The sequence below is a fragment of the Vitis vinifera genome, chromosome 18 (genome assembly GCF_030704535.1).
Source record: "Vitis vinifera cultivar Pinot Noir 40024 chromosome 18, ASM3070453v1".
Lineage (NCBI taxonomy): Eukaryota > Viridiplantae > Streptophyta > Magnoliopsida > Vitales > Vitaceae > Vitis > Vitis vinifera.
The window spans coordinates 9,046,948-9,073,693 of NC_081822.1; the positions used below are offsets into that span (position 1 = coordinate 9,046,948).

General features: G+C 33.6%; 3 protein-coding genes and 1 pseudogene across 4 annotated transcripts; 1 reads left to right on the plus strand and 3 right to left on the minus strand.

The window, feature by feature from the left end:
• The first annotated feature begins 3,766 nt into the window (after positions 1–3,766).
• On the plus strand, positions 3,767–5,181 carry LOC100264240 (probable carboxylesterase 2). The gene has a single exon (XM_002284549.4). It carries the CDS (start codon positions 3,917–3,919, stop codon positions 5,012–5,014), a length of 1,098 nt encoding a protein of 365 aa, XP_002284585.2. The 5' UTR covers positions 3,767–3,916; the 3' UTR covers positions 5,015–5,181.
• A 1,454-nt stretch (positions 5,182–6,635) lies between these two features.
• On the minus strand, positions 6,636–18,298 carry LOC100247098 (26S proteasome non-ATPase regulatory subunit 14-like). Of its 2 annotated transcripts, XM_002284530.4 has the most exons (7): positions 17,979–18,298; positions 11,658–11,910; positions 11,345–11,522; positions 10,754–10,835; positions 7,877–8,053; positions 7,606–7,773; positions 6,636–7,109 (listed from the first exon to the last, which is right to left on the minus strand). In XM_002284530.4, exons 1-7 carry the CDS (start codon positions 18,078–18,080, stop codon positions 6,918–6,920), a joined length of 1,152 nt encoding a protein of 383 aa, XP_002284566.2. In that variant the 5' UTR covers positions 18,081–18,298; the 3' UTR covers positions 6,636–6,917. The 2 variants fall into 2 exon arrangements, with proteins under 2 accessions (XP_002284566.2, XP_059591033.1); XM_059735050.1 differs by having other exon boundaries at positions 6,636–7,773.
• Positions 16,387–18,275, minus strand: LOC100853839 (ribosomal protein SA pseudogene; annotated as a pseudogene).
• On the minus strand, positions 22,517–24,946 carry LOC100241962 (patatin-like protein 2). The gene is made up of 7 exons (XM_002284535.5): positions 24,668–24,946; positions 24,333–24,517; positions 24,019–24,208; positions 23,731–23,892; positions 23,337–23,639; positions 22,994–23,166; positions 22,517–22,904 (listed from the first exon to the last, which is right to left on the minus strand). The coding sequence occupies exons 1-7, from the start codon at positions 24,836–24,838 to the stop codon at positions 22,811–22,813; spliced, it is 1,278 nt and encodes a 425-aa protein (XP_002284571.1). The 5' UTR covers positions 24,839–24,946; the 3' UTR covers positions 22,517–22,810.
• Positions 24,947–26,746: the final 1,800 nt, after the last annotated feature.

Here is a 26,746-nt window from a genome sequence, read left to right on the forward strand (position 1 = left end):
AAAATATATATACGAACTACTTATATGGTATTTATATCTATGCATATCTTATAGAGACACAAATGGGCTTGGAAGGAAGGAACCTAGGCCACATGAATGATGAGTCCATGTAGCCTTTGGCCAAGGCTCACTTACCATTTTGAGGTCGTTCTTCATTTTTATATTACAGGAACAATAATTTCATGTCACACCCTAAAAGGACCTTAAAATGCAAGTTCAAAGGGAAAGGCAACTTATACCCACCAAATATTTTCTATTGCATAATTTAATTTCATATGATAAAGTGAGATTTATATCAAATTATAAATCTTTATGTTATATTTGGTTCCATGAGAGTATCAAAAAATAGAAAAGAAATACCAAGACAACTCATTTTTCTTTGTTCGTTATTATTATGAAAATTATGATAAAAAATCAAATATAATTAAAATTAGTTAAAAATTTATATATTTTTAAATGATTTAATCTTTATATGAAAGAGTCAAAAAGAAAAAAATATGAAAAAAAAACATTTTACTAGGTTTGGTTATATTATAGAAAAAACAAAATAAAATCAAATATAATTAAAATTATTTATTTTTAAATGATTTAATCTTTATATAGAATAAAATTCATTTATTAACTTTAAATCTTTTTTTATTTACTTTTTCTTTATTTTTATCTTTCTTCTTAATCTTATTTCCTTATAATTTTTTTAAGGAAAATTATTTTTTCACATTTAGTTTACCATTGAAATATAAACAAAAAAAAAACCTAAGATTAGTTAAAGAATTATATATATTTAACTTATTTAATGGGAAAATCAATATTATATCAAAATAGCTTATTAATTTTTATTTTATTTTATTTTTCTTTGTTTTCCTTTTCTCATATTTTCCGTCTAACCTTTGAAAACTAGCATATAATTATTCAATTATTGATATTAACTCCAAAAACATCTTATAATTATGGCAAAACAAGGTAATGCTATTAGTCAAATTTTTTCATATCATGACAAATTTAGCCTTTATGTATATGATCACGAGTGAGAAAAAAAAAATCCCTATATTTGAAGAGAAAAAAAAAAAAATTGTCCCACACCTCTTTTGAATGAAGATAATTTTTAATTTTGACTTGAAATGGTGTATGAAAATTATAAAATCAATTGCAAAATTTTCAACCATCTTATACAAAAAGTTGTCATTACATGGAGTGTATAGATTTATTGAAATCATGTAGTGGTTAGGAAGATTTAAGCCAACCTCTTTCTCGTTATTGAGAAAGTTACAGTAGACTTCTAACATATGTGATTGACTCCTATCTTTAATGTCTATTGAGTGGTTGAAAAATGTACTTGTTGGATTTCTTCAATTAATGAAAGATTTAAATTAAATTATGATGGTTTAAATTAAATTATGATGGTTCAAGGATAGAAAATAAAAGTACATTAAGATGGTTATAAGAGACTAATGAAATTATAAAAATGACTATAAGTAAGTATATGAGTAATGAGTCAATAATTATTCTGGAATGCATGGTTTTAAGAGATGATGTGCTTAACTGCTAAAAATCATGTGTTTTTAGATCTACAGATTGAATGTGATTTAAAAATAGTAATAGATTATTATAATAAAAAAAAAGAAACATTATTGTTTCTTTTATATTATTAATGGAAGATATTTAAAAGTTAATTTAAGATTTAAATATTTACCATTATCGACTATTTATAGGGGAACAAATAGAACAAAAAATTGTTTAGCTAAGAGAGGTACTTGTAATATAGAGTCTAAATCTATCATTTAAAGATCAATTTTTCTTATAAATGTTACAAAGTTTTGTTTGAAGATTATTGTGGCTCATATCCGATCTATTTGATAGGTATTCTGTTTAGCATTCTTTTTCTATATAATAATAAATAAATAAATAAATAAATAATTAATTAGTTTAAATTAAATAACTTAATCCTTCATTTTTTTTTTTGTATTTGTATTCTTTTCTTTTGTATTGGAATTTTAAAATAGTTATTTATATTTTTTTATTGCCTTCTTTATATTTTTATAGTAAATAAACAAGAGAATTAAAATTATTAAAACGGAGGCCAAAGGCGTTAAAATAGGAAAAAAAAATTCTAGACACATAATTGAAAATTTTCAACTTGATTGAATGGCTATATGAAATTTTTGAATAAGATGGATAACATCTATTGAATATTATATTTACATCGTCAAAAAGCATATATAATAAATATTGAAACAATTAAATTCTTCTTTACCTATTTATTTGACTTTCTGGTATGATAATCACTTTATATTAATTCCTCTCTTTACAAATACAATATATTAATGGACTACCCAATGAATGAGAGAACAAAAAGGAAAATTTTCACTAGCATATCAATAAAGTCAAATAAATTTATTAACGTGAAAATTGTTTCAATGATGTTCATGGCCTGACAACCTCAATAATCCTTAGAAGTTATGTAAGAAGTTTTATTGTGTACTTAGTTCCATCTTTTCACGGAAATTGCAAGAAAATATTTCTATATTATTATCAATATAAATTGTCTCATGTCATAATATTGTCGATTATTTAATGTGGAAAGAACATACAATTATACAATATGTTGAATACCAATGCTAATGAGTATAAAAACCCGTCTCTAATAATAATGCTTTTATTATAAAATTCAATTATTACGTAAATGCATTGCACTTATGATATAATTATATTAATATTATGATACATTACTACATGATCTAATTTAATAATGTGTTATTTGATTAAAAAGGTCTAAAATTTAAAATTCTTACTCTCTACGTATTTTAGTCTATATAATGACCAAATTTTGATAAAAATACCCTTCATTCTAGAAGTTATGGAAAATAATAAAAATATTAAAAAGTATTTATATAAAAAAATGGTTACTTTTTAAATTCAAATATGAGAGATGTTACTTTCATAAATTTGGGATTATTTCATCCCTTAAAATTCATCATTTTTTATTTATTTATTTCAATTATGGGTTATCCTAGTATGTTCCCTCACATGTCTTATGATACAAACCCACTACTTTATTATAAAGTTTAATTATGACACAAATACTTTTTACTTACCATACAAATACATTAACATTATTATATAATATGACATGATTTAAGTTTAATTATGATACAAATATATTACACTTACAACATAAATACATAAATACGGTAACATTATGATATAATACAACATGACCTAATTAAAAAACCTAATAATTTTTTTTTATAAAACTGAGAGTAGCATATTGTGGTGCTGGGACTACAAGTCGTCCACACTGGTAAGATGTGCCAGTAAAAAAGGAGGAAGCTTTTGGATATGAGTGAAAACTAGTGTCTCCTCCATGCCTTTTGTTTGGGTGTTTTTTTGTTGTCTGAATGTTGAAAAAGCAAGAGAAAAATACTTACTTTGGAAATGAAGGCCTGCCAAGCATGTTTTCCTCTCTCAAAGACTTGTTCTTTGCTCTGAAAAATAAAAAACCTGACCTTCGTAACAGTTCCCAAGCAAGACCCAAGTGTAATTTTCCAGCCAAAATGCTTTTCCATATTTCTCACACCAGATGGTAGTCATTAAATGCCTAAATGGTGGATGGTAGGTGGTGGGTGGGGGGGGGCGCGCGGGGGCGGGCGGGGGGGTGGTGTGGTGGGATCTCACGGCGTGCTGCTTTTAGCTGGCATATCATCACGACCCTAAGCATAATTTAATATTAAATTTGTCGGTGGTAAACAGATATTGAATTTTAAATCGTTAAATGGAGCATAGGCTTAGCTCTACCTTAATTTCATCATCAGCCACAGTGATAACAGTATATAAACATGAAAGGCAAATCATACAGTCAATAAAATAAGAGTCTTGAGTGAGACATCTGGGGCGCAAGAGTCCATACCTAACTCCAAAAATGAATTCTCCACTGTTCACTTCGTGTAGAAATTATTCTCCTATAGGCTATAAATTGACTGTTAATCTTCGGAATACCATCGGCCTCTTGTTCTACGCTGTGGTACCAGTGGCATTTTTTAAGTCTTCTCAGTTTTTGATGGATTCAAGCAAGCCAAAAGTTATTCATGAGGTCGTTCCCTACCTCAGGGTATACGAAGACGGAACCATCGAGAGACTCCTCGGCACCGAGGTCACGCCCGCAGCTTTTGATCCTCAAACCGGCGTGGTATCCACAGACGTCGTCGTCGTACCTGAAACCGGTGTCTCCGCTAGACTCTACCGTCCCAAGCTCACACCCAACAACCAAAAACTTCCCCTCGTGGTGTACTTCCACGGTGGGGCATTTTGCATTTCATCAGCCGCTGATCCCAAATACCACCACTGTCTCAACACCCTAGTCGCAACGGCTAACGTCATCGCTGTGTCGGTGAATTACCGGCGAGCTCCTGAGCATCCACTTCCGGCTGCGTACGACGATTCCTGGGCGGTGCTTCAGTGGGTGGCTTCCCACTCGGTGGGAGGCGAAGGCAGTGAAGCCTGGGTCAGGGACGACGTTGACTTCGAGAGAGTGTTCCTGGTAGGTGACAGTGCTGGTGCCAATATAGCACACCATCTAGCTTTGAGGATTGTGGGATCCAGGTCAGCCCAAAGGATGAAGCTTGTTGGGATTGGTTTAATCCATCCCTATTTTTGGGGAGAAGACCAAATTGGGTCGGAGGCAAAGGATCCGGTGAGGAAGGCAATGGTGGATAAATGGTGGCAACTTGTTTGCCCGTCTGGAAGGGGAAACGATGATCCACTCATAAACCCGTTTGTGGATGGGGCCCCGAGTTTCAAAGACTTGGGGTGTGATAAGGTGCTGGTGTGTGTGGCAGAGAGAGACATACTGAGGGATAGAGGGCGGCTGTATTATGAAACATTGGTGAAGAGTGGGTGGGGAGGAACAGCGGAGATGGTGGAGACAGAAGGCGAGGACCACGTCTTCCATATATTTCAGGCCGACAGTGACAAGGCTCGAAGCTTGGTCAGAAGCGTGGCTTCATTTATAAATCACTAGGCGTAAGCGGTAGGATTGCATTCAACATAGATTTAAGGAAATAAAATTGTCAAGTAACCGACGCTAGTATTTGTCAATCTTATGAAGTGGTGTTCTATACCCTGCAACTTATTGATAAAGTATATGATATTAAGCCTTGAAAACAATCCAATAATCTATTAATTTAATATGTAAAATAATTTTTTACTTAACACCACAGGGATAGTACCTCTTTAGTTAAACGAGGAGAAACTGATTACCTCTACAAATACAATTGCAGCTGTTCTTTTCCACAAACATTTCAACCGGCTTATGATTGTCAGGGCATAGGGAATTTGGTACCAGATTTCTTGAGCGTCAGGTCAATAATCTTGAAATTTGATCTACATCACGTGATATGCTTGTATCCAACCGGATAAAAAAGAAGCAGCTCCACCCTGTAGCTTTGTCATACAATTCTCAGCCATGAATCAATATCCAAAACCAGCAACCCGAAAAATCTTAAAACCAGATCCGCTATCATGGGGTACCTGTTTTATCATTTAGGTTTTTTGGTTTTATCATCAACCATGGAGCCTAGCCAACTTCATCTTACTGTTTGTTTCCATGTTCAAGTGTCAGCGTGGAGCAATTGCATCACACGACGGGGCAATTTCAAGAAGATCGAGATACCTGTAGGGTCTTAGAGGAGTACCCTAAAACTGCTTAATATGTTGGATGGAAGAATGCGTAGCGTACCAAATAAAACAGTGGCCCCTTGGTTTTGATTTTCAATGGACCACCTCTCCCCGTACAATCACGAGAGGAAAAACAAAAATACAATATTTTCAAAAACGAACTGATGAATTAAAAAAAGATTATCAATCCATGATAAGTAAATATATAATTTATATAATATTAAAATTAAAATTAATTATAAAAATAAAAATAATAATTTATATATTACTTAAAAATTAAAATTTTATTTAAAAATCATTAAGTTTGTTTCAAATTAAAAATTTGAATTAAAATCAAAATTCTAATTTAAAATTAAAATTTTTTAAATTTATTTTTAAATCAAAAACTTATTTTAAAATCAGAAATTTATTTAAAATTATAATATTTTCATTAATTTAAATTTAAATCATAAAATTTAAAAACCATAAAGTTAAAAAAATAACAAATATAAAATAAAATAAATAATAATGGAGATGAACTAAAAAGGTAAATAAAAATATAACAATATAAAAAAATTGAGGAAGATGGGCTGTAGCAAGAGAGAGGGCGGGGGTAGGCACATGCTGGGTACTGGGAAGAGAGGGAGGGTGGGGCGCAATTGTAGAGCTGGAAAGAAGGAATGGGGCAGAGGCGGAAGCTGGAAGGGGGGCAGAGAGGGAGGTTTTTTTAACTGTTCAATTCACCCAAAACTGGCCGGGTTAGCCGGTTCACCGGTTCAACGCTGGTTCCAGTGGTTTGACGCCAATTCAAAGGCTGCCCGGGTCATTCTTTTGGAATAATTTTCCACTTCAAGGAGAAGGGCAGGGCATCTCAGCAACCACAGCACATTCTCATGCCAAAGGCCACAGTCTAACACATCACAGAGAAGATAATTGGATTAATGTAAAAACAAAGTATCCCATTGGCTTCACAAAACACCGACATATAAGAAAAGCTCGCAGGACTTGCAATATGCGAAAAATGAGGAACAAACATAAATGATGATCAAGATCCATCCATGGTACAAATCAGTAAGACACATGATACTTGGCCTCCATTACTTTCACACTACTTTTTGCTTCCGCTGGAACAACATTGTCTTTCTAGCAATTAAAAGCAAATTAACAGAAAAAAAATTCAATGGAAAGCATTCCCAAACTGTTGTTCATCTGTAATTCAACAATGTCTACAACAGGCTGGTGTTAAGTTTGGTTCTGAACATTTCAGTCTAGAACACAACTGTATCGAGCATGGTTCCCAAAGTTTGGACAATGTTTGAGGACATCAAGTTGGAGACATGTTCTTCAAGATGCTTCTTAGCATCTTGCCTTCCAACATTTGCAATTGCCAGCTTTTCCGGTGGCAACTCATCCTCTTCCTGTACAGCCTTGTTGTACTTGATAGCTAGACTAAGCATCTCCTGCACATCCAAAAATATTTGAGAAGCATGTTTATCTGTTCAATATATATCAATCAAATAGAGTCTTCTCATTGTAACTTGCATAGAAAGGTTGCCTTTAGTCCCTTCCATGACAACAAGCTTGTCAGCTTTCTTACTAATTACATTTAAGGGCCCGTTGCATGCCCACAAATGCAAAACATTTTGAATTGGTTAAATTCTTTTTCTACTCTCCACTCAAATAAAACAAGACCAACCCCCACACTGATCCCCATCCCAAACAGTTCAAAGCTATTACTAAGTAGAAACAAGAAGGCCATCAACCTGTTAGGTTGCTCATGGAGAACAAGACATCAAATCTCAACAAAATAATTTGAACGTCCAAGAGAATAGAAGACATCACACAGATAGAAACTGGGGTAGGAGTGTGCCAGATGCAGCACAAAAACAAATTGAGCATATATTCCCATAACTGTAATGCGCTATAAATTTGAAAGTCACTGAAACCTTCACTAACCTGAACGGTCTGCTCATTGGTTTTGGAGTGGGTATCAAATCGTTTAAGTGTAAGCCCATCTGTCCATTTCTTCTTGTGTAGGTTCAGTAACATCTTTTCCTCGAGTTCATTCTTCCTGTAATTAATAGCTATTGAGTAATAGTGCCTGTTCAATCCGTGTATCAAAGCCTGAAAAAGAGATAATTATATGAGGGAAAAGGTCAACATGCAACAGAATTAACAGTTTTTTGTTTTGTTTTTTTTTTTTAGATGGGGACAGGGGAGCACTCACCTGAATGGATGGTTTGTTAAGATGCCCAAGATTTGATGTTGTCTGTCGAGGCTCTTGGCCAAGCATCATGGTTTGGGGATTTATCAAACGGAAAGCATCAATCACAACCTTCCCCTTAACACTCTGAATTGGATCCACCACTACTGCCACAGCTCGCTGATTCAGAGCTTCAAAACTCTGCACAATAAAGCAGATGTAAGCATGCCACAGAGTTCAATTGTATTTGCCACACTTCTACAAGAGATTCATTGAGTTATGTAAACTACAATCAAAGACAAGGCACCACCAGCACAGGATTGATGCTCATTTAAAAAGATATAAAAACACGTAATTAAAATCATTGAAAACTCCTTTATGGGCCATGCAAGGTGGGAAGAAAATTTCTTGGGCTATTAAGCATGAATACAACAACTCAATCCTACATTCCTATGTACAGTGACTTGACTCAGAAAAACTAATGGTTGCATCTGTTGCCAACCCACCCATCCCAGAACTTGGAAGTGGGATGAGCATTGAGTGATTACCTTTTATTCACAGAACACATTTGGTGGAAGCAATGCAAGCTGCTAATAGCTTCAAGAATTAAAAATTAAGTTACATCTAATTAAACTAAATTTAGACCATAGTCCAGCGGACGCTTGTTCTAAAACTAAATGTATTAAGTTGTAAGTTTATACACACACACACACAAAGAAGAAGAAAAAATGAAAATGGAAATGGAAAAATAATAATAATAATAAGAAGAAGAAGAAGAAGAATAAGAACAAGAAAATGCAATGTGTCAGAAGGTGCTACCTCTTAAATCCAAATGGTTAGGAATAAAAGACAGCAACAAATCAAGGTTCTTAAATTCCTAATTCTTTATGATATGGTATCACTAAATAAAATTGAAGCTCTAGCCTCAGAGTGTCTTGAGAAAGTAGTTTTAGGTCTTTTTACATTCTTTCTACTCACCATCTATTTAAAGGTCATATGCAACGATTTTAAATGCTTCATGTGGGCGCTCTTTTTATTTTATTGGCAATCTACAAAATAAGGACACTCCTACTTTTCCTTTTTGCCACTGGAACACGCTTATAGCTGCGCCAATCCATGATCTCTTACATTACAAGGTTACATCAAAATTTGGTTCTTTATATGCCTTTTTCAACATGACTCACATATTACTCTATTAAATTTTCTATTTTTTTTTTCTATGGGGAATCTACCCTGACAACAAGACATTTATTCCAACTTATGGAAAATTAAACTACAGGTGACATAGGATCACTTCTCTAAAGAAAATCACATAAATGGAGACTCAAACTTGGGACCTCTAGTTGATTGACAAAGGTCACACTACTGATGAGTTACACCACAGAGGGCATATATCTATGAGATTTGCCACATGGTGATATGTATCCTCAATTCATAACATGGTGGCTATCTTACTCATGCCTCCATACATATTGATAGATATTTAGTCATCCCACGGCATAAGAAAAAAATGTCACAAGCTCATTTCAAGAAAATATAATCAGGTCCAAAGATAAACTTTAAATTGTATAATCTTTAATTCCTTCCCAAGGAGTCAACAAGGGCACAAGATTTCTTTCCAGTACTTTATTGAAATTTTATAGACTAATATCATATATGATATCACCCACCCAGACCCCCAACACACCTTCGAAAAAGGTTCACTAACATCAAACAAATAAAGTTGTCAGCAAGGATAATCTACTTACAAGAAAGTAAAAATACCATGAGAGAATTCATAATGTCAGAATAACTTTCACAACTAGAGGAGAAGATGAGGATGAGCAAAGACAGCAGATAAATTACTAATATAAATATGCACTAACATATAGAATATAAAAAATTGTGAAGAATTAATGCAATTATTTAAAGAGTATCAATCAACAATTACACAAGGGCACTAGGAGAAGAAACAAATTTTGGCAAGATGTGTGGTGTGGTGATGTTCCATCTTTATTTTCCTTTGCAGCTTCCAAGGAGGCATGGGTGGATGATGTTTAGGAGATAGAGGCGGGAGAACCTATGCTTCTTTAAACATTTTAAAGATTGGAAGAAGTATAATGTTGAGGAGCTTCTTCAGAAGCTAAATGTGTAATGAAGAAATAGTGAAAAGTAGGACAGGATGGTGTGGAAGACTAGAAAGAGAGTGAAATTCTTAGTGAAGTCTTTCTACTTTGCCTTGGAGTTGGAGGGTGAAGTGTCTTTCCCCTCAAAGGTAGTGTGGGCCTCTTGGGCTTTTATCAAAGTGGGTTTCTTCGAGTGGCAAGTGGCTTAGGACAGGATCCTAATCATGGGCCAACTTAAAAGAAGAGGATGGTTTTTGGTAGTTTATTGATGCATATGTAAAACTAGAGAAGAATCAGTAGACCATCTCCTCATCTATTGCAGGAAGCTAGAGGGCTAAGACACTTTCTATTCTCTTTATTTAGCATTTTGTGGATTCTCCCTTATTCAATGAAAGACTTGCTAATGTGTTGGGATGAGAGCCTTACGAGCAAAAAGAGACTAGGAGAAATCACAAACCAATTTCTTAAGGACTCCCTTATATCTAATATATACATGTGGTCTCACCAGTATCTTCAAGATGATGTTCAAGCTGGCTTCCTAGCCTTGATAGATTTTGAGTGGTTGAGCTCTAAGTATTAGATTGAAGTTGAGGTTGTTGGTTGCTTCTTTTTGTTTTCTCAAATTTTGTATTGCATGCACCTCTTTTTGATTGACGGCTGATGCTTTTAACACACAAGCATATATCTATATATATTCTTACTTCTTACTTGCTTATCAATAGTAATAATAATAATAATAATAATAATTACACAGGAGCACTACATAATGTCACAAAGGATGAAGATAAGGACCAACCTGTTGTGTGTTAATGTCCACACCAGAGAGCCAGCAGCCAAATCCAGGATGTGAATGGTACCATCCTACCACCATCTCAGGTCTGCAGCAGCACCAAACACGAGAAAAAGCTAACTCAATCAAAGGTGGAACCAGGCATCTGTCTATATCTACATACATTGGTGTCTAGCATATGCATATTCAATTACTCTAGAACATCATATGACATCAGAATGAAACAATTTCACCATGCAATCAAGATGTATTCAGCTTTGAGTAAAGTTTTATCTTGATACTCTTTTTAAGACTGCAAATACAAAACTCAACAGCAGGACAGGTCAAGTAACAGAATAAATAGATCGGCCTGTCTTGAGATTCGGATTTCATCTTTTTTGCGCGCGCACACACACACACACACACACACACACACACACACACACACACACACATATATATATATATATATATATTATTGTCTTTTCTTTCAAACCGATTAATAAGATAGGGTTCATAAAATAAACTAAATCCAACACATTATAATCGAAGAAAACAATACATGCTTCAAACTATATCAAATATAAAACCAATAATCAAACAGTCGAGCAACAATACCTTCCAGTTTGTTTGAGCATATCAAGCATATTAGTCTGGAAAACATGATCAACGGCCTCGACACTAACGCCAGTACCACTCTGCGGCATCGCGAACACATCTACTACACGAACTGTGTACTCATCAACGAACTCTCCCAGCATCAGACCCATGACTTCCATGGGAACTCCAGCTCTCCCTATTATTCCCAATCCCCAAATCAAAAGAAAACAAATTGAAAAACCCTAATTAGGGTTTGGAAGTGATGCGAATAAAAAAATCACAAAGCAGCCCTAAAATTGAAATAAAACTTGTCTTGGCGTCAAGATGTTACCGTGTTTGAGCATTTTGAGGAGAGCGAGAGAGGAAATGTAAACCTGCTCCGACGAGTCCAGAGTCGGCGAATCCGGCGGAGGGTGCCCCAATGCCCCTCCTGCACCGGCAAACATTCGCTGCAGCCTTTCCATCTCTGAATTTCCTCTGGCTTTCTCTCGGTTTCTTTCGGTTTCTCTCTGGTCGATCGGATTTTGATTTCTTTGGGAGCAAGATTTCTCTTTGGGTGCCAGTCTAGTCTTATATAAAACAACCTAAACAGGGATGTAACTTGTTGAGATGTTTTCGCACATCTGCCCCTGTACTTTTCAATATTTATATCCCTACTCTATTTTAAGACGGATATTTGATATTTCTCCCGTCAAATAAATATCAAATTCCTTTTTTGAATCTAGTTTAAATTGTAGTTTTTTTTTCTTAGAAGAAAATACATATTATTTAAGCATTGGAGGGGCATTTTCGCCATGTTTTATTTTTTTAAAAAAAATCACTTAAGTTAAAAGAGTAAAAAATAGTTTTTCATATTTTATAAAAATAAGAGTACCTTGAACAATATTTTTCTTTGAAGGTTGCCTTTGGTTTCTAAAAAATATTGTAAAAAAAATATTGAGAAAAATGATTTTCTCTTATTTAATTATATTATGAAAAATATTAAAAAAATCAAATATAATAAAAAATAATTAGAATTTTAAGCATTTTTAAATTATTTTATTTTATATTGAAGAATTAAAATAAGTGGAATAAGTTTGAAGTAGTATATATAAATAATTTAGGGTTTCTTTGAAAAACATTTTTGAAAATAGTTTGGATGAACAATTTTTGGTGTTTTAAGAACAACATTGCGTTTAGAAACTGAATTTTAAAAAACTATTTTTTGTTTTGAAAAAAAAAACATTTGGATAAGTTATTTAAAAGTTTTTTTTTTTAAAAAAAAAAATCGAGTGTTTTCTTCAATTAATTTGTTATTGTAAAAATATATAAATAATTTTTAGATCTATATTTAATTAAAATAAAAAAAAATTGTGTCCATTTTTTAAATTATTTGCATCACTTTAATTTTTTTTTAAATCTTTACTTTATAAACATGTTTAATTTTTATTAGTACATATGGTAAATTCTTTAATCATTTTTAAGAAATAAAATTGCGTTGGAATCAACAAAAAGTTGAATTCTGAAAAAATAATTTTTCTTCTAAAAAAAAACATTTTTGTTCGAGTTAATAAAAAAAAAAAATTATATGCAAAACCAAAAACTTGTTTTGAAAGTTATTTTTTAAAATTAAATATTTTTTTCTAATAATTTGATATTGTTAATATAAATGGTTTTTAAAATTTACATTTCATTCTAATTTTAAAAATTATATCCCTTTTTAAAATAAACACATTATTACCTTACAAAATAGTAATATATTACCAAATCTTATATAATTCATAGTGTTGTTGACCATGTAAATAAAATAATAATATCTTACCAAAACTTATTTAATTCAAAGCGTTCATGTTACCATGTAAAATGAGGCATTTACTAAATTTGCTTCACAATCCTAATCACCAAACACCACCCCACACCCAGGAAGACCAAAAATAAGAAAATTGTAAAGTTAGTGATACCTATCAAAATAAGAAAATTGTTGTAGGGTTAGTGATGAAATGCCCTCATCTTGTTGCCTTTTTCTTATCCAACATAGAGAACACCACAAATAAAACAAAATTCTCATACCCAACGTTTTTTTTATCCTTAAGAATAATAAAACAATTTTCAAAATCACTACCCAAATAGCCCTTATTGACTTTGAATTTATTTTCTATTTTATTTCCTTTGTATTTTCTCTCGTATTTTTCGAGAACCAAATATAGTTGAAGTATTTTTAATACGTATGATTCCTTTAGAATTGTTGTTATGAGTGATTTTTCAACTTTTTGAAAGTAATTTTCAAATTTTGTCCAACGTCTTATTTTCCTTCAAAAACAATTTTTTTTAAGTTAGAAATGTTTTTAGAATAATGTAGCTTTAAGGCTATTTGACAAATTATTTTTATAATCATTTTTCAAAAAATAAAAAATAAAAAATTGTTTGGATAAGATGTTTTTTCAAATAATTTTCTATTTTGATTTTATAAAAATATTGTAAATTTAATTTATATAATATTAATAAATTTAATTCAAGTATTATTAAAAATAAAAATAACTTTGTAATTAGAAATAAATTAAAAAGTAAATAGTTTTTGGTAAAACTTGAATAGTAATATTATAATAAACTTATAAATTTTATTTTATTTTTATAAAAAGTATATTATTTTAGCATATGTTAGAATGGATATTAACACCTTCATAAAATCATAATTGACTTTATTTATTTATTTTTTTGTTAAAAATGAATAATAATAGTTAATAGTATTTTATTTAAAATGAATTTAAAAAGGAATATAGTCTCATCTTTGTAACATGTAAATGAGCAATTTTTTTTTATTACATACACACATTTAGTACTCAATTATAGACATAATATTTAAAAATACTTTGATTTAATATGCCATTAATTGAATTGGTTTTTTGGATTTCAAATTATTTTTAAAAATTAGAAGATTTAATAAAGAATTTAAATTATTAATTATGTCTTATTTAATTTAGAATCTATTTACCTAAGGAGAAAAATTTAGAAAATATAGTTGAGTGTATAGGAAAAATAGTAAAGTCATTGCTCATAATGTATTATTTCGGTTTATTATTTAAATAAATAATAAAGTCATTATGGACCAATTTTTATCAAGAAATTTTTGGTATTAATTGGTTAATTATTTGAGTTTTAAAATTATTTAAAAAAATTATTGATTTCGTTAATGAATCAAATGCATTAAGTTTTGTTTGATTTAAAGTTTATTTGTCTAGTAAGGAAAACTAGAAAAATATGATGCTATGTAGAAAAAAAATATTTATTTTAAACCAGCTTCAGTTTATAAATTAGTGGTATTAATTGGATTATTATTTGAGTTTTAAGTTATTTGTAAAAATTGTTAGACTCATTAATAAATCAAATATGTTAAGTATTGCTTGATTTGAAATTCATTTGCCTAGTGATAAAATTTGTAAAAATATGATTATATGCAAAGAAGAAACCATCAAAGTTATTTGAATTTTGTTTATGATTTTCTAATGTTATCGAGTCTCATGAATTTCTAATACTAATTAAACTACTTTCTGAGTTTCAGATTATTTTTAAAAATTAATAAATTTTATGTATTAAATATAGTTTGATTTTAAATTTATTTTCTAAATGAAAATTTCGAGAGAAGTTAAAAAAAAAAAATATCATAAAAACATGTGCAATTTAAAGGGAAATCATATTTGAATATTTTTAGTATTGGTATTGGATGGAGAGAGAAAAGAAAAATAATATCATGTTCAATTTTATTTGCTTTTTATGATTTTTTTTCATTTCACAATATTTTTCTTTTATTTTTAAAAATGGGTGAAACTACTTTACTTGTTCTTTAAAAACTGTTTTTAATTTTACTTTGTTTTTAAAAACTAGAAACAAATGATAATAATTAAACAATTTTATGAATTTTAAAAAATATTTTCTATTTTTAAAAATAAAAACAATTTTTTAATCACATGATCAAAAGAACTCTAAATAGGTGTTTGGTAAACTGAATTAATAACTTAAAGTAACATAATAACTTAATTTAAGTTATTAAGTAAATTAAACATGTTTGATAAAATAAAGTAATAATATGACTAAAAACTAAAAATAATTAATTTATTTTTAAGCTGTATTTTTGCTTATGCGCTTCCACTCTATAGCGAACTCGCTTTTTATTTGAAGATGATTTTATTTTTTGAGAAAATGACTTGGAATCGCCACTTATTTTTGTTTTAGTTTAAAACGCAAACAAAATAAGAAAGAAAACCCTAAGTGTGAACCCTTATTTGGAAAAGATGGTCTGTGAAAAACCAAATCTAGGCTCGAGGGTCAGGTTACTTATCGAAAATGTACGATATAAATTGTAGCACCCCTCTAAGCCCCTAAAATGGGTCTCTACTAAATATGATGAAGCAAACATGACAATCAATTAGTAAATCGAGAGATACCAAAATGATATTACACACATAAGAGTCACAACAATGCATAAAGAATAGTCGAAGTGTAAGTGTATGTGTACCTTAGCAGCAAACACTAATGCGTTGTCATGAAATGTGGTTAATGCACAATAATGAACACAAAGTATGTCATACATGCCACTAAACAGAGTAAGAAATCATTACTAACAGATATGACGCTTCACTCAAATTTATTTTTAAAGTAAACATTCATTGATGTTGGGCCCCCACCAAAGCCCAATTTATTTTTGCTTGAATTAATTTCATAAATTCCATTATTTGGAATTACAAAATTAAATTCATGCTTATTTTAAAATATTTTAAAAATAAAGGAAAATGTGAAAATTGCTTGTCGAAGAAAATGACAGTAAATTTTATTAAAAAAAAATAAATTTGCAACCTAAAAATTCTAAGGATGAAAATTTGAAGAATTAAAATTATTTGAAAAACTAGAATTTGGAAAATTATTTGAAAACTGAGGTTTGGGAAATTATTTTTAAAATCAAAGAGGAAGAAATTGAAGAATGACATGTGGCCTATAGGTGGCCATGCATAGGTGCATAAGTGGGAGATATGGTGAGGGATAACCATGAAGGAGTGAAGCCTAGAGTGCTACTGGTGGTGCAATTGCAGCACCCCATCAATCTGTTGCGATTGGAATTGCACTTGCCATTTGAGTTGCATCTCGACTGCTTCCTAGAGATGCAGGAATGGGAGCCACTACAGGCACATCAGCGCCCCACTGGGCATCAGTAATTGGGGGTACCCCAATCACCGCCGCCGAGAAAAACAGATCCACCATCACATCCCACTTGTGTCCTAGAGCAATAGTGTGACGCATATGCAAAACCATCATTGTCAACAACCAGAATAGACAGCCAATGTTGTGCTTTCCCTTGTTATTGGTCAGGATATCAATGTCAACGTATCGCATTGGAGAATCAATGTCACAGAAAGCAATAGTTGGAATGTTTCCTAGTGCAACTTCCTTAATAGGCTGATGATCAGTTATTGGGTCGGTGAGGATGAGAAGATAGGGCTCACTGAAAGATGTCTGGAGCTGATTGGTGAGTGTACCTGGTGTGTGCCTTCCAGCAATCGCATGAGCACCAGTGTACTGAGCAAACTTCAAAATTGCCCCTTGCTATGTTGATGTGAGAAAAAAGGACCATACCCCTATGTGTTCCTGAACTGTGTCTCATTCCAAATGAATGAGCTTTGTTTTCCAATTTGACCCAACTGCATGCAAGTTGCTTCTCTATTAACTTGCCGGGATTGACAGTGCAGGATGTTAGGGCATCACATCACCCTTTTTACATACAGACTAGCCCCAAGAATCAAGACACGAGCAAAATGAAAATGGATTTGAGATGTTCCCATTTACCAGGTCAACATTTACAGGATAGCAGCTAGAGAAGTCTGGCAGAGGTCCCAGGTGAGTTTGTTTTGCATCTTTCTTTAATTGCTTACTTGGTAGAAAAAAGTCTCAACTCTGAATCTGTAATCACATAATTCACAGATGCAGGAGATGTTCGATCATCACCCATGCTTGAGGTGAATATAGAGTGAGATTGGAGACTCCCTGGCTCATGCTCTTCAGGTAGCATCCACAAATTCCCCTCCAGAGGTTAGCTTCTCAATTGCTCAAGACCTATTATTATTGATCTAGTGTCCTCAACAAGTGAAATTCCATCAGGAGCCCAACTATTACTTGTGACAGGGCCGCTTTTGTCTTCAAGCATAACAAGCTTTGAGGCAGAAACATCTAAAACATCCCATAGATAAACAGTGCCTCCGTGTTATCTCAGATGGTGATACACGGACCAAGGCATTCCTCAACTAAATACACAGGAGCAGGGAAGTATGGAGAAGGAAATTGCTAAAAACAGAGCAAGAATGAGAGACCTAAGGAGTTATTAGGCAAAGCCTCGTTTCATGAATGATAAACGGGCTAAAAACTGGTGGGACAAACTGGTAGTCCACAATATAACTATCAAACATCAAATCCAAAGATGAATCCGACTATTAACAGGGGACAAAAAAAAAATCAAGAATACCAAAGGGAACTAAAACAAAGCACTATGCAAACAATCAGATTCAACCAAAACAACCAAGAAACTTTTGATACCCAAACTGAACAATAAAACAATGCTCATAGGTCAGCAGAGAATGAAATGGAGCATTAAGAAAATAGAAACATGCCAAGCTCATAGTGGCCTTACCTGGAAGTCCACAACACAACCTTCATCTGCTTCTCTTCCTTCAGCTCCTTTGGTTCCCTTGATTTCTTGCCCGAAACTTTGCAGATCTCTTTTAGTCCTCATCTTCTATTCCTCAGCTCCTCTGTGAAAACTCACTCTAAACCTCCGCTTCTCTCCCGTTCCCTCTAAGGCTCCTCACTGGTTTCCTTCCTCAAGCTGTCTGCAACTCTCTCTTTCTCTGGTTATCTCCCTCAAGCTTCCAAAACACGCCTCTATCAACCCTACTCTCAGCTCTCTAAGAATCCCCCAACTGATTTCCCCTTGCCCAAGCAACAACCAGGCTCCTATTTTCCAAACGGCCTGCAGCTCTCAAATCTTCAAAATCGTTTCTGAATGTTCTCCACCAACACGTGTTATTCTCTCATTCCTCCTTTAGCAAAACCACTGTGATTCCCTAACAGCCTCTCCAAAGGTGACACTAAGGTTCTTTCATGTGGCAAAATAACACTTGCAAAAATTTTTTGGGGTTTACACCCGTATTTTCATTTTATCTTTTTATTCCCATTTGCCCTAATTACTTCGACGATCTCTTTTGCTACTCCATGTCTTACATTATTATTAAGACATTCTTTGCTCTAATTATAATTTATAAGGATAAATATATCAATTTCATGATTTAAAATAAATTTTAAGTTAATTTTATCAAATAACCTTAATATTTAAAATAATAAGTTTTAAATCAATAATTTAAGTATAATTTAACTTAAAGTTAATTTAAGTAATTAAATAATAAGTATTAAGTTTGTTACTTAAACCTTATTCTTAAAAAAAAGAAAAAAGAAAAAATAATTTTAAAGCTTCAATCTTGAAATTATTTTGAATATAGTGAAGTATATGAAAACATAACAAAATAAAATAAAATATTTCTTTTTATTATATTTCATTTCTGGAATTGTCCTCTCTTTTCCTGGAATCCAAACTTGAGGTACATATATATCATAATATGCATCTCTCTGTTTATAACTTGAGATCGTCGATACATGCTTTCTACGAATTCGTTTGTGTACTTCCTTCATTTTTTTAGCCCAGCCCAAATCTATTCTTTGGGCTTGGATGGGCCTGAGTTGGGCGTTGAAAGAGGAAGGAATCAAAAAGGCCTGTAGGTGGTACGATTGGATCAGCGGTTGGGCCTAGTCTCCCCACATGGTCTACTTTCAGGTTCGTCTTTTTCAACACTACCTTTCTGATTCTATTATCCATTTCCCTCTACTCGTCACTGAACACATTCAGTTGGGCTGATTATATAAATACGTGACTTACTCGCCGTTGACGTTAGGTCACCATAGAAAAGCTTATTTCTATCCAGACCCTAAAAGATACATGGAGGGGATTGGGATTGGGATTGGGATTGTCTAATATCTAAATTGATTCATGAAAAAAGAAAAAGAAAAACTAGTACGTCATGATCATATCATTGCCAACATAAGGATCTGCAATCCTAATGTCTTCCTTCTCATTCAAAGTACTTTTTCCTTTTTCCTTTCCTGTAAGACATTGCCGTACATTGAATCAAATCAAAGTCCAATTAAAATGTGTTGAAAATTCCAGTTTTCCACACAATTCGTTAAAGCAAATGAGTAATTTTTCTGACTTCTGTGGTTATTATCCTTAAATGTTAGCTAGCCGCCTCTCAGAAGTTAATAACACGTGCCTTGTCGTCTTTCAGAAATTATTGTCAATGGCGTACTTGGAAGGGTGTCTTCCCAGAGTCATCGAGTTCTGTTGCTGCATTAGGACTCCCAGATACTTTCAAAACTTTTTTACTGTTGTTTTTGATAAATTCTAGGAACTTGTTGAAGCAGCAAGTTTTTTACTAAGTCTTGATTGGATTACTTCATCAGATTTTTTTTTTATTTAAGGTACAATTATCGAGTTATATATATATATATATATATTAAAAGAGTTCCTATACGAGGGTAAGACAAGATCTAGTGCTGAGTGGTGACGTGATCAACTTGATTTTGTTCAAAGATATGGATGACATATATAAGAACTCCATTGATCACTTTAGTGCTTTGTAGCTAGCTAGTCAGCATGCTTTTGGACTGTTTTACCTAATTTTTCATATCTGCAATTCTCTTCTGGTGTAACCTACAATTCCTTCTGGTCTAACCTACAATTCCTTCTGGTCATGTTAGTGCCCACTGGAGAGGCTATAGTAATCGGAATATTCATGAGGGATTGCTACACTCGTGAAGAATATTATCCAGTCCATGGTCCCCATGTCCAATAAACTACGTACAAATTAGGGCAAGTTGAGAGTAACGTGATTGTTTATTGGTAAAATAGGATAAGATTATTCTCAAGGCATTGTTGAAACTCAAAGCCTAGAGACCACTGTGGAGTCTATGAATATTCTTCATCTCCTTTCCAAAGCGTATTCAAAGCTTTCAGACTTCAATTCTATCTCCCAAAGGCTCCTGAAACTTCGAGTCTAAAGCTCCTTGAAACTTCAAATTTCTCTCTCTGATTGTCTCGTTTATAAATTGTACCTCCTCAATCTCTCATGGAATTAGGAGAGGCATACGTGCTACTTTTGATTATTTCTGTTTTTTCGATTTTTTTTAGGTTGGCAAAAATGCTCTCCAAGGAGAGGCAGCTTCACAAGGCCATGTAGCCTGGAAAACAATGTTGCATGCAAACCCCAGATGATATTATTCCAATATCTAAAATCTAAATGCATGACTGGACTCGAAGTTTTTCATCTTTATTTCAAAATTTCAAAATGATTATGATATTCAGTATTTTCATGAATGGGTTAAACTTAATATGATCAATTAAGAAACGGTTCCATTTTCTATCAACAGTCCAATGGCTGATCGTACAAATTTCACAGTGGAATTAAATTTCAATGCAATTTTTTCCTTTAGTATTTTACAACTTGAGTTTGGTTTCAATATTTTTGTCCACAAAATTTATCCAAAATTGTTCTTAAATTTTGGGTAGTTGCATTGCGGGGTCATACAATCAATGGGTTTGTACTGGGTTTCTGACTCTCAAAATTTTTAAGTGGCTCGCCCTTCAACCTTATCCAAATTTAGGGTACTCTGGCCCTTGGACGGTCTCAACCACCAAAGGAACATATGAGATATTCTATAAGACAGCATACAAGCCTCTCCTGGGTGTTTGGTCTTTCACTTGTTCTAAAACAATGGCCAATCAGGTATGAAATGAATACTCCAACTAATATGTAAGGATGAATTACCAAGAAGAGCGTGCAAGAATTGCAGGTGAGGTAGCAAAGAGTGCATAAGTTGACTGTTAGAAATTAGGCCGGGTTTTCCCACTTGATATATGAAAATAATATCATACACTGTATGCGCTTCAGCAATGAAAGCATGGAATTGGAAGTGCATGTTTGAACATTCTATTGACGGCAAAATAAAGCTTAGTTATGTGAATCATAACATACAAGCTACTCCCAAATTTTGCTTTTATCACTCTTAATTTAATTCATTGCTGGTGCTTTTTTACAAGAGATATGCTTGTCTTCATGGACCTAACCCGCTTTTATCAGAATAACATATTAAGCGCTGCTGTATTGAGCACGCAGAGTCTGTAATAATATTAGTGGTCATTGGCAATTGATAAGATGTCTCATTCAAAAGGGAGGAAATTTGAAAAGATGACAACATCTTAACTTGACCTTCATCTACTAAAGGGGAAAGGGTTGGTGATGATAATTAAAAAAATGGATTATTTCCTTATTATCATGAACTGAACAACCAACTTTATTGGCCTGTTTTGGCGAATATTCAACTAATATGCAAAAGCTAGCAACATCCATGAATGTGAATGACGATAAGAACCAGTCAATTACAGAAGTTTGGAATAAAAATGACAGCCATAGCCTTGGTCATTTTTAAAAACTTTTTCATCTCCTATGACTTGTTCGTATCTGTACATTTTTATAGCCCATTGCATCCTAGCTAGATAGCTAGCACTTTCACACTTAATGCGAGGGTGGTGAGGGGTGATTTTCCAACTTGGTTGGAAGGGCCCAGGTACGATAAATGATGTTAATGTAGTCTCAAGGGTTACCTACTCCTTAGAAACTGGTACACGATCGAAGATGTGAGGCATCGGTAATTTATTTTTGTTGGATGGGGGCATTAATGGCGGCAGTAGTATCAGGCCTCAATGCAACAAATCTTCCCATCCTACCCAAGAGAAGCTACTGAAAGCTCCCGTGAATGGGATAGACGACACGAATTCCATCCATCTATATCGACTTATCACTCTCTTTTAGATTCCATCCATATGTTCGTTCTCATCTTATTTCTGGGAAGTTCCGTGTTAACCTAATTATCTCTTGTATCTTCAAAATATATCCATCCATATATACATATATATTGAAGATATTTCTTCTGACTGCTGTTCCTGTGTTTCAACTTTCAACCCATCTCAGTGTCTCTTGAGTTAGGCTAGCTAGAGACGGACAAAGGAAAAGGTCATGATAGCTCTTGTAGATTTACAAAATTAGAACTTATTCAAGAAAATAAAGGAAATCATTCAATCTTGTCATTAAAATATTATGAGAAATAGAAATCGCACTAAATCACAATAAGTTTGACTTGCATAGACACACAGGTCCAGTCCTATCAGAACCGTAGAAGAAATTAAGTGGAATCTATGGACTTACAATATCTTCACACTAGAAACACGCTTACATTGGTTATTAAAAATATCCCATTTGGGATTTATTTTAACAATAAGAATAGTGAATTAAAAGGCAGACAATCAGAAACGGGAGTCCAACTTAACTAGAAATTCATTACAACAGTAGGAATCATTCAGACAACGACCACTCCTTTAGAAGCGGCAGCATGTCCATGTGGTGACCTAGCATCTCTACGTTGCTTCTCTTGGGAAAGTAGTCTTGCAAAACTGAAAAATTAGAAGGATTTTTTATTATTATATGACTAGTTAATTAACTAAGAAAACTCCAGAATAAAACTCTAAAAATAGTTAGATACCTTGTGAGAGCCTCCTCATTGGTCTCATGATTTGAAGGCTCAAAGACACCTGTATCCAGGTTAACCCTTGAGACCCTTTTCTTTAACAACTCCTCACCAATTTTCACAAGATCATCCAAATTTTCCTTTGTGGCTATGTCGACTGATGAAGTTATACCACTCAATGTATCATCCTGTATTTACCCTTTGTGTCAGTATAAATGGTAGACAAGGACAGAAGAAGCAATTGACTTTCAGATATCTTTAGGACTGAGGAAATTATGAAGAAGAACAAAATTTAAATAAGAAATTTGACTTTGTAAGTGACTGTAAATTTATGCAACCACAGGCAGCAAAGCTGTACCTGTATCCGAAGATAGCTTTTTTCAGAGTGAAGGGCTTGAAAAACCTGTGAAAGGTGTAAGTCGACCATATCTCCACTTGCTTGGGTAAACACATCCACTAAGGGGGTGGAACCACCACTGGTCAACCATCCCAACAGACCCCACTCGGCTGCTTGATCCGCATTGTATTTTTCTTCGGCTTTTGATGACCCAGTTCCCAAGGATATTACTAAAAACCGGCCATAGTCCATTGGCTTTATAGGAAAGAAATCAGGACTACCCCGGATGATCTCCTGGGTCACTTCCCCAATAGCAACCAAAGCCTGAAACAAGAATCAATAATTAATTGAATTGTGAAAAAAAAAAAAATTAGAACTGGGTAGTCTAAGATGCAACTTCAAAATTAGCAAGTACCGGATTATTTGCAGCGACACCACCATCAATGAGGTTGAATTCTCTAACTCTCCCGGTAGGGTCTTTGGTTTCGAAATAATGAGCTGGAAGATAAGTGGGTGCTGCTGAGGTTCCAATACATATATCTGACAGTAAGGCATCTAAACTTGGCCTGCTCTTCACCTAAAGCATGGAAATCAAGCATATAGTATTAATATGAAAGTTATTATAGCTCCCTTCTTTCATTACAATCTCTTAGTTTTCGTAGTTTGGGTTAGAAGGAAATGAAATTGTGGAAAGAAGATGAACCTGATAAGTGGAAAATATTGTTGGCTGAAGGCACTTGATGTCAAATGTTGGGATAACAACATTAGTAAGGGTCTGGTGTAATTGTGTTTCTCCTAGTTTTTCTTTAACAAGGTTATGCAGATACTTCCCATCATATTTTGGTCCTGATAAGGATGTAACTGCCTTCGTGACATAAGGAATTGGAACATAACTGCATTTAAAAGAAAGATCATGTTAACAACTACAAAAAATATTGAAGTCTAGTTAATTGTATATACACAAATACTAGCATCCTGTCATCTTAATCAAGATTTTCATCATGATATATTTGTTACCTGTGCTGTGGGAAGATCATAGGGCAGTGCTCAAGGTAGAAGTCCTTGATATCTTTGGCGGAAAACAAGGGTCGGCCAGTGTTTTCATTGGGAGTGGTTAGCATGGCAGTCACGAGGCCACCGGTGCTTGTTCCTGCAATCACATCAAAATAATCTGAAATTCTTGCGTCTTCACCATCCAGCTTCTGCACCATGGCCAAACAATCTAGTGTTAGTACTTATAAAATATATCGAATATAGGATATATAAGTTCGAGATTAGGTATATATTAATTTTAAAAGGCAAATGGAAAGGCCATATTTTGTTATTATCATGTAAAACCTTATATTTCCTACCTGAAGCTCAGACTCGAGGAAGCCAAGGACTGTTCCTGGGATAAGCCCTCTTATTCCACCTCCATCGATGCTGAGAATGGTGATTAGGTTTCCATAAGTTGGAGGCTGTAGGGGTGATTTTGGTTCTTCTTCCATTAGCAATCGAGGGATGAAGGTATGAACTTGAGTCATGGAGGAGAGAAAAAGGGAGATTTGCTATTTCAAGAGACTTAGAATAGAATTGAAGTTTCTGCAGGAGACTTAGAAATATACTGAGACTTTTGAGTCCTCTTTGATAACTAGGCAGGTGTATTTATAGACTCCTTAATTAGCGTATATCCCTGATTTTCTTGCTCATACTTTTCTAAATGGACCTGGTTCAAGTTGGACCCGGATTCATCATTCAGGATAAGTTGAAAAGTCCACAAGCAAATCTTCTTGTCTTATAGAAGCTAGCCAAATGGTCACATTGGCATGACTCCTGGCAACTGTAGGTAAGACCAAAGAGAATAGCTGGTAAGAAGGATTAGGTGACTCAATAAAGGTTGAGATAGGATGAATTTTCCTAACTAATGGAGTTTGTGAACAGGTCATGGAAACACTAAGTCTTATGAAATGATTCTGGTTTCTAGCTATGTCTGGTGCAAAGAATCGTGATGGAGACAAGCCTAAATGCGCATACCAAACAAAAATTTATTATTCAATGCACACAAATTTGTGTTCGTAAATGGATGCGCTTGACTGGGGATGGCGATGATTTTGAAAGAACACCAACTAGGGCAACGAAAAGTACTGGCCAACGCGGCACTTGCACCATGAATGACAAGGAACGAATAATTCAATGTCAAGCAGCAAGGTTTTACATAATTTCCTGTTAGACATGATTTTTTTGACCTATTAACCTCATGCTTTTCATACTTAATATCTGTAAAATTGTACACACGATCATTGGCTTCTATAGTTTGTAGAAAACTACATGGTTATTCAATATTTTTTGTAATTACAGTTCTAAGTCCTGTGAATTTTAGATGATGTGCAGTGCGAAGACTTGGTTGACTGTTAGTTACTGAGGTTTTCCCACATCTCCCAAATGTTAAAATGATGAAATTATTGCCTAAGAAGCACCTGTTGCAGAATCATATTTGAACGTAAGGTAGCAAATTATAGCTAACTAAAAATAGGTTATATTATATTAAACTATCAGAAGTTTTCAGTGCTTTCATCTTTATCAATCTGTGTTGGGCGCTTATTTAATTAGCAAGGTTGGAAGTATGAAGGGTGACAGCATCATTAATGGACTTCACTTAACGTCGACCTAATGGTGGTTAATTGGTATTTAAAAATTAACTTCACATCCATCAAGGAAAAAATCATGTTTGTTTATCATGATTAGGCAAAGATGCAACGCAGCCGGGAAGTGAAAAAACGAAAGGACTGGTCAACTAAGGAAATCTGTTGGTTGCCCTAGTGAATTTGTGAACCATTCACTGGAAACTTCAAATTTCGAACACAGCATGGCCTATTTACTTTCATGTTGAGCTCAGTCTAGAACAAAAATAATACTATTACAGCATTATTAGAACAGCTCTAAAGAGTTGGGAATTGATGCTGGAAATACTTTGTTCCTCATGGTCTTTGCATGTTAATCTTAGCTGCTGGGCTTAGCAGGGCATTACTATTCAGAAATTCTGAGAACTCCATGCCCGCCCGTATTTCAAATCCCAAATTTGACCCAAACCCTAACTTAATTGAAAGCAGTTTAGATTTGATCTTTTCAATCAGTGCCCTTGAGTCCTTGACCATTCCACCCTTCCAAAGCCATCCCTTCGTTTCTATTTCATGGAAGCTAGCTATCTATGCTGTAACGCCATCAATCCATTCCTGACTCTTTGTGATGCTTTATAACCCCCGAAGGAAGAAGAGCAAATCAGCCAATAGAAGGTAGATTCAATTGGAGTTAGGGTTCTCTTACTTTAACTTATTGAATCCCTAGACCTAGCTAATTAACCAGGAGCACCTTCCACCAGCAGTTTATGTCCATTTATAAATACAATCCTAGTCAGTTCTACATTGCCACGACCTTAACCCCTGCCTTGAACA